This window comes from Lactuca serriola, chromosome 8 (genome assembly GCF_051521515.1).
Source record: "Lactuca serriola cultivar US96UC23 chromosome 8, Lser_US96UC23_V15, whole genome shotgun sequence".
Classification (NCBI taxonomy): domain Eukaryota; kingdom Viridiplantae; phylum Streptophyta; class Magnoliopsida; order Asterales; family Asteraceae; genus Lactuca; species Lactuca serriola.
In genome coordinates, this window is record NC_136415.1 from 250,814,837 (window position 1) to 250,824,132 (window position 9,296).

The window sequence follows — 9,296 nt, forward strand, 5'->3', positions numbered from 1 at the left end:
CGGTGACGCTTAGTGAGTTCAATAATAGATACAATATAACGTTATGCCATATATATACTTTAATATAGCAGAAGCAAAGAGGAACAAGGAACAACAAGAGTATATGTGAATCATGTGACAAACATTCCATATCAATCATTGATTTGATTTAAAGATATACAATTAATGAGACATAACAATTTCCATGCTTGATATACATCAATAAAGCTTTGGCCCAAACGGCACAGAAGACATACAACTTCGGATTAACATTTTGGTAGATTTCAGGCTTATAGCCCTGTCTAACCTTCTGCCAATACCATAGAATAGAAATCATTCTCTTACGGTGACATGTTCTACATGGCCAGAGGCTACATACCAATACCAACGTGAATCTAAGTCCTTTCAATGATCACATGGTCAAAGGTATTTCTTTGCTATTAAATAACCCGGGAAAATGACCCGGAATAATAACACTGAAAAGCACAGAGCAAGTTCATGTAATCACCAAAACATGATTGCCTAAATATCACCCCACAAACTGGTCGGTTTTGTGAGCGCGCTATGATTTCTTTCCCAAGTTCAGACAGGTTGTAGTAACAACCGTTTTGTATGTTCTATTGTGCTACAATCAAAAGAATTATTAGTTAGGGATTTTTGTGTGTATGTTCCAGAGCCGCATTCCAGACAAAAAAAAAAAAAAAAAATCCGAAATGGTAGTCCGGACCATAAATTCCAGACCTGATTCATTATATTCCGAGAGTTCTAAGTATTTCGAACATGATTTTCGGATTCTGGACACGTTCTGGACTAGCGAAAATTAGGGTTTTTGATAGCAATTTATGATGCAGTATAAATTATGTACATGTAAACCTATAATTGCCTTCAAAAGATTAAAATTCATAGAAAACCCTATAATACGTATATAATTGCGTAAACTAAACATGAACGTATAATCTAAAATAAATGCATATAATTAGAAACAAATTTGAAACTTACATATAAAAACTACATATTTTAACTGCTATCAGAAGACATTTTCAGTCATAGAGGTGTCCAAAATGAGATGTAGGGCAATCCGAAACAATAGCATGTCAAAATCTAGTCCGAAACGGATTAAAGAGTATTTATAAAGGAACCAGATTACCGGATTAGAATTATCTACCCGTTTACAAAATATGAAATCGACCTGAAACACCCCATTCTAACCAAATGGTCATTTTAAAAAATTATATTAAAAAAAAAGGTTAGATTATTGGATTTCCATAAACAAAAATAAGATATTAGTATTACTTAATCCCCATTTAGTGAAAACCAATACGGCAGTAATCAAATTTGAAATATCCAAGACACCCCTTGTTTAGAGTGATTTCGATGCAGGCCGATAGTTGGGTGGGGGTTAGAATGGTCATTTGAACACCGCCTTGATGTTCCCAGTCTCTTGCCACGCAACGACAACAGTCGCTGCCATTTCCAGACGAAAACTTTCAAAAAAGGTGCCGAAAGAGGTGGAGAGATGTCTGAATACAGAGCTGAAGATGAATATGATTACTTGTTCAAATTGGTTTTAATCGGCGATTCTGGTGTTGGTAAATCCAATCTTCTTTCCAGGTTCACTAGAAACGAATTCAATTTAGAAACAAAATCCACGATTGGGGTCGAATTTGCTACCAGGAGTCTTAACGTTGATGGCAAGGTCATCAAAGCTCAGATTTGGGACACTGCTGGTCAAGAAAGGTCCAACCTCTTTCTAATTCCTTCAATTAATTATATCCGTATCGATTCTATTAGTTTGTTGCATGCATAACTTTTTGCTTAAGAAATTGAATTCTTAGTTGATTTATTGAACTTGCTTTAGGTTTAGGGTTTCTTGATGTTCAGATTTTATACTGTTCATCTGAAATAATATAGGTTTTGTATGATTTGTGATTTCATAGTAAAATATCTAAATACCTTTGTTAACTACAGGAAGCTAACGCACCTTTTAGCCTCTAGACTCACATTCACATAGGACATTAAAAGCTTGATTTCAATCATGAGGATGAGGAGGACATTCTCGTCTTTTCAGTCAATACATCTCAAACACAACAAAATGCATCATGTTTTGTTCTATCCTGCATAATGAAAAGGCCTAATTGTTTACATATACATGTGTGTGTGTGGTGAAAAAGTATTTGTGTGATCACACAAAAAAAGAGTTCTTATTCCACAATGAATGATACTTTTTTTGAGTGTGTAGTTGACATGTGGTGTATGTGCTTAAAAACTCAGACATTTGTCACGTTTGACATTCTCTCTTATATATAAATGTGGATCTAGGGTCACTGATTTGGATATATGAATGACACCATAACAACTTATTTAAAAGTGGTGCACTAGTATAATATATAATACTTCTTATTTTTACTTTTTCTGCAACAAGATACTAAGGAAAAAAATTTAAGGTTATGCATCCTATTTATAGTATTGGATGATTTTGGATCACTGTTATTGGAGTAATACAACACTTCTACTCCATTCGTTCCACCAAAAGTCATACCTATCTTTATATTTTATCAACCGAGTGTGATTCTGATTATTTAAGATGTGATAATGACTTTTAAAATGAATATGACATATCCAAACATCTGCTAAAATTAAAATGTAGATATTTTTAGCAGCAAAGGGTGCATTAGTGTTATCTTATGTGAGATGGGGGACCAAGGAAAAGGTGTAATCAAAGGTGGCCAAAAACATCTTTTAAAAGTAGAACCACTTCTATACGTAAATAATTGCATGAATCACCATTATTGATTATATGATATGATAGGTAAATCTTTGATATTAAGATTGTATAATGAATACCATTAGTGACATAACATAAGTCACAAAATCAAAATACAAACTTTTTATAAAAAAGTTATACGGTTATAATATATTATCATATCAAAGATGTTATAAATAAAGAAACCTAAAAGCAGAGCACACTTCCATTGCCAGGTGTTTTTGTTTTTTTTCTCATCTCAACTTCTCTTATTGTGGTAAATTTTATTTCCTTACTTTTAAGAGGGTTTTTTGATGTTTGTGTTCAACGTGATTATTTCATCTTGAAAAATTAGAATCAAAATTATAGAATTGTACTTTCATTTTTTTTTCTTACCAAGGATATTATACTTGGAAAAATCTACCCAGTTATAGCAATGAAAATTTCAATAGTATTCTTACGAAGACATTATACTGTGAAAAATCTACCCAATCATAGTAGTTAAAACTTAAATTTGCTTTTGTTTGTATACAAATGACATTGCAATAATTGGGTAGATTTTTTCAACATACAATAGGAAAAAGTAAATGTAGATTGTTACAATAAACAAATCAAAAAAATTACATTACCATTTCTTGCATTTAACCATTTTATATAATATGTATCGCTCTTTTTTCAAAGTACAATGTCTTCATAAGAAAGAAATTCGAAAGCACACCATTGTTATCCTTACCATAAGAGTAAATTACACGAATGGTCCTTATGCTTCGGGGTAATTTGTACGCGTGGTCCCTAACTTATTTTTTTAACTCGGGAGGTCCCTACTATTTTTTTTTTGTTACGCACTGTTTGTTTTTGTTACGCATTTGGTCCCTGTCTTACCTAAAAAGACTATTATTTAAATAGGGAAAAAATGGTGAGGTAGGTAAGGTAAGATGAGGGGGTAGGGTTGGGGGTATGTTTATTCAAATAAATTAAAAAATCAATGGCAAAATTGTCTTTTTAGGTAAGACAGGGACCAAGTGCATAACAAAAACAAACAGTAAGGACCTTATGAGTTAAAAAAATTATTTTGGGACCATACGCGCAAATTACCCTAAACCATAGGGACCATTCGTGTAATTTACTCTTACCATAATGAAGTGAAAGTAAGATGCTATAATACAGATAACAATGAAAGCGCATTGCTATTTCTTTCATTCAACTTATTTTTTGTAGTAATACAGATATCGCGCGATTACAAGTGCTTACTACCGAGGAGCAGTTGGGGCTCTACTTGTGTACGACGTAACACGCCGCACGACTTTTGAAAACATCGAGAGGTGGTTAAAGGAGTTACGGGAGCACACGGACCCCAACATTGTTGTGATGCTGATTGGAAACAAATCGGACCTCCGTCACCTCCTTGCAGTGTCAACCGATGAGGGAAAAACATTAGCGGAAGCAGAGTCCCTTTGTTTCATGGAAACCTCCGCATTGGAAGCAACTAATGTTGAAAATGCTTTTAGTGAAGTGATTACACAAATTTATAGGATTGTGAGCAAGAAAGCGGTTGAAGGTGGTGGGGACACGGGTTCGGTTCCGGCTAAAGGAGCTGCGATTGATGTTAGGGAAGAGTCCGTGGGTCCCAAACGGTTCGGGTGTTGCTCGGGTTAGGGTTAGGGTTAGGGTTTCGGGTTTTGAAGGTGTAAGGGCTTGTGGTATAATATGAATTGGTATGGTTTTGGAATGTAAAATATATTAAACTTGTTTTTTTTTTGCTTTTTTTCATTTTCTACAATAAAGGCTACAAAAAATGCACCAAGGGCCTAGCGGAATGGTTAGTGTGAGAGCTTTAATTTTGACTTACTTTAATCTTACATGATAGTTTTTTTTTTTGGGTAGGATGTTAGTGTGCATGGTTGTTGGAAGAATAATATTTTTACTCAAATCTTGTTAATAATGATATCAAAATTGATACAAGGGATAATCACTGAAGGTTTGAAATATGGAAAATAACCCTTTTTTACGATTGATCAAAATGGGTCGATCTGACGAATTTCGAACCAATTTTATATAGCATCAAAATTCAAAAGTATATTTTTTGACAAAAATATAAATATAGGATTTTGGACTGCCACAAAAATGTTGTATTCTAAAATTTCAAGATGTAGAAATATCGAGCGAACGCTTATTTTATTTTATTTTTTATAAAAAAAACAAAAACTAACAGAACTTTAAAAAAGTTATAGGAAAAATGAAGTAGATTACGATACAAAAGCATAAAAAGTGTCATTTAGTTCAAAAAAGATATTTTGAATTTGAGGGATAGAGATAATTTTTTATAAGTATTTGGTGAAAAAAAAATCATACTATATATCATTGAAATTCAAAATATCATACTTTGTAGATGACTGTCATTTCGATAAATATCCAAATATTGGATCATTTTCTTATAATTCTCATAATCATATGTCCATTGCCATTATTCTTTGATACAATGGGTGAATTTAATCATTCATGGGTAGTTGGGTAATTTTACAAAAGTGTTTGGATATGTGCTGTGATTTGTGAAACTCGTTTATAGAAGCAATTAAACGTGATCAAATACATTTTTTCTATTTGATTAAAATATAAGTCTAAAATTTTAGTTTATGCTTATATTTTTCTTTCCAAACTCGTTTCCCACGTCCACAAAAAAGTAGCTTTGGGCTTTGGCTCCTTAGCTTAGGATGCAAAGTGCAAAACGCACCACTTTGCAAATATCATGTCCATACGTCTCATACTAAATTACTTTATAACCTTTTTAAGCTTTCAATCTCTTTCAATAATGTGGGTAAAGAACATTTAGAAATTATTTTGATTCATGTTAAGAATTAGATATTTGATCCGTTATCTATTATTTATCTTTTACATTTATTTTAATTTTCAATATTTTATGTATTTAGTAGTATCTTTACTTGTTGGTATTTTGACTACATACATTTAGGGTGAACATTTGGACCGAACAGATTTTGCGGAATTGATAGACCTTGGACCGGACCTATTGAGGCCTACTAGGTTTCGGACCAGGTCCGGTTCCCGGTTCTTGGATGTAGCTTTGGACATTTGGACCGAATTGGACCTACTCTTAGATCAGACTGGTTTTATAGAAATTGATAGAAATTGGACCGGACATGTTGAGGCTTACCGGTCCTGGTTCGGTCCGGAAGTCCAAATGCTCACCCATAATACATTAGAAGGAGCAGTGACCCCATTCATTGCCATGCTTAAAATTGTTTTCTATTTTAAAAACTAATATATATATATATATATATATATATATATATATATATATAGAGAGAGAGAGAGAGAGAGAGGTATGTTCCATTGAGATTAAAAATAAAATAGAGATCTCGAGATTCAACCCCAGCCACGTATTTCACATCTGCCGTTCTAACCCTTCGGCATACCGGCGCGGCAAGTCTGGTGTAATCATAAATGATTACACAGTGCCACCCGGTCCTTTCTCCTCGGCCACCATCCCTACCACCGTAACTGCCACCGCCACCACCACTACCACCACCTCTGACACCAGTCGACCCCATCATTGTCACCTCCATTACTTATACCACCGCCACCTCTGTCACCGCCACCTCTTATGCGACTAACTGTAATAATCTTTTATGATTACTCAATCTATGAACAGACATATATGTATAATCGTTTATGATTATGCATATACATATAAACATGTATAATCCTGTATGATTATACCTCTCTGCCATATAATTATTTATGATTAGGCATACGTCGTTGCTGCTGGTACGCTGGAGCATTAGAGCAGCAAATGCGAAATATGTGGCTGAGGTTTAATCTCAAGATCTTTACATTTTTTTAAACTCAAGTGAACCGTCCAATATATATATATATATATATATATATATATATATATATATATATATATATATATATATATATATAATAATAATAATAATAATAATAATAATAATAATAATAATAATAATAAAGAATCAATTTTATGCCATGTGCCAATTCGTCAACCCATTCAACATCAAAATGAAATTCCTAATATATCCTTCCATTACGTCACGTGGCAGGTTAAGTTATTTTGATGTTTTCCCTCTCAAACCGACTAATCTACTATCATTAGATTTCATCCTAATAATTTTGAATTTGAATTTGTAACAATAACTCAATCCTTGATTTTTGGTATTTATTTAAGAAATAGTTCTTTATAGTGTACGTATATGGCAACAAATCACCTTCAATCTTGAATCCTGGTTGCCCCGATCTCAGCTCCTATCACTCGTGTATCTCACCCCTTCCCATATATCTCGTGTCTTCTTAATTTCACCATATAATCCCTAGATGATAACTGCTCTATCAACCAATGCATTAATTCTCAATTCGTAAAACTCAACACTCACAAGATGCTTATGGTAGATGAAGACTAAGGGTGTGTTTGACTGAAGCGTTTGGGAGCTTGTAGCTTCAAGTGTTTGAAAAAACGCTCCGTTTTGAACAAAAAACCTCGTTTGACACTACACGCTTTTAGCGTTTAGCTTAAACAAAATGCTTCAATTTTAAAAGCTATCTCATGTAGCATTTAACAAACCGCTACCAGCTACCAACTACCAGTTAGTTTTGTCGAACATGCCCTAAGAGTTGAAGAATTACGATGCCTCAATAAATCATCGATTTAGGTAACTTCTTGATTTTATTTCCATTATTTAATTTCAAGGGATTTCCTTTTGTTCTTATAATTTCTTTCTGTTAAAGGTCAGATTCGTGTAGGAAAATAACACGTTAGTGTGACTTTCAAACTATTTTGTTTATAATTTCACGTGTGGGTATAGTTATATTGTGTACCATAATATTTGCTATAATGACCTACAAGGTCCCTAGAATTAATTACTTGTAGTCTTGTAGTATGATGGATATGAAATTGTCCATAATTTGAGGAAATGAATATGCGTGGTTCTTAGACTTTCCCTAAGGTGGAACTGATAAATTATACACACATATATGAAGGGCGTATATTTGGGAAGAGATCATCCGTTCTTTCCTTCATACTCTCAAAACTTATCTTAACAAACGCTATTATCATGTGTGCAATCTATCCATCACTATTATCATTGAGTCAATATTACGTGAAGTAAGAAGGATCACCATGTGGCATCATCATTCTCAACTCCATTGAAAGCTGGTATATTCTGCACTGAGTATGTTCCCTTGGTGGAGAGGGAGAGGTTAGCTCAGGAGTACCTTTCGCTGAAGCAGACGATAGAGTCGGTGAAGGAGATCACCAAGATGTTTATATAGAGAGATCCCTTTTCTGCCCCGAGTATGCTGCTTCGGAGCAGGTTCAGATGTTTTGTTACTTGAGCATGCTCAAGACGGAGATCTGCAAGTTGGTATCGACCCAGATGTATATTTATGTCTCCAAACTGTAGTATTTCCTAAGAGGGGGAGATTGGGAATAAGAGCGAGCGAGAGAGAGAGAGAGAGAGGAGGCAGACCTCGGTTTAGACACAACCAACATCAAAGCAGTTCAAGCCCGCTGATTCGTGATCTAGAGGACATAGGGGCTGCATTTGTGGCAAATGCGGGAAGACGTATGCGGGGTTGTGCTGATCAGCAACAACATGCCACAATTACGGTAGGGATGCGCATTATGTGAGAGATTTTCATCAACAAGCTCCGTTGCCAAGCACCAGGAGTTGTTACCGCTGTGCTCAGGTTGTGTAATGCCCTTTTTTCTCGCTAGGATTTAATAAGATGATGTAATAGTTAGGGTCGACAGTTGTAACCTATTTGATGTAATAAAGAAGAATTATTTGAGTTTTATGTGATTTATGTGCAATATGCGTGCTTATAACGATATAATAAAATAGGAATACAATACGCGTCTAAAATAGATTAATACTTAGACCTAATATCCTTTAAGAAAGTTGAAGAACTCGTGACAAGGCTTCCAGAGATATAAGGAACGTTTAAAATAGACTTATAACGAAGAAGTTATGACCCGTTGAAGTTTCACGATTCAACCAGATTCGGCATCGTGCGTCGTAAAAAGTAAATTTTTGTCAGGTTACTTTTTAGCCTTAGTGATCTAATAGAAAATCGTAGTAGTCATTAAATTGAGAGCGTGCATATAGAGAAAGTCAAAATCTAACTTCATTAAAGGAAGTTATGAATTTTCTAAGATTTAGCATAGCAATATACAACTCACAAATCGAATTTTAGATCAGTCGATTTTTAGCCAAAAAGATCTAAGCAAGAATTGAAGATCTCATTAATAAGAATTCAACAATATAAAGACAGTCGAAAACAGATGTCGGAAAACAAAGTTATGCATTTTATATGGGCTTTAACAGTCTAATCTTGTGTGAAATAAATAAACTCAAAATTAGCTGACAAAGTCTAAATGAAAATTGTAAATCCCGTGGATAGCTATGCCTTGATATAAAGAACGTCAAAAATGGATCTCATATGAAGAATTTATGTAATTTTGAATTTTAGAAATCGTTGCATGCGTTTGTGCCTTGCGCACAACCTTCTATAAACCGCCACGATGCCCAAGCCAAATTCC

At 34.2% G+C, this 9,296-nt stretch overlaps 1 protein-coding gene across 1 annotated transcript; it reads left to right on the top strand.

The window, feature by feature from the left end:
* The first annotated feature begins 1,360 nt into the window (after window positions 1-1,360).
* LOC145065748 (ras-related protein RIC2-like) lies at window positions 1,361-4,599 on the top strand. The gene is made up of 2 exons (XM_079012815.1): window positions 1,361-1,716; window positions 3,949-4,599. Exons 1-2 carry the CDS (start codon window positions 1,496-1,498, stop codon window positions 4,376-4,378), a joined length of 651 nt encoding a protein of 216 aa, XP_078868941.1. The 5' UTR covers window positions 1,361-1,495; the 3' UTR covers window positions 4,379-4,599.
* Window positions 4,600-9,296: the final 4,697 nt, after the last annotated feature.

What these genes read in the sequence shown, in the direction of transcription:
- LOC145065748 (XM_079012815.1), top strand. Translation starts at nt 1,496, where the DNA reads ATGTCTGAATACAGAGCTGAAGATGAATATGATTACTTGTTCAAATTG. An exon ending in GACACTGCTGGTCAAGAAAG is followed by an intron (nt 1,717 to 3,948) that starts GTCCAACCTCTT and finishes GTAGTAATACAG; the next exon opens with ATATCGCGCGATTACAAGTG.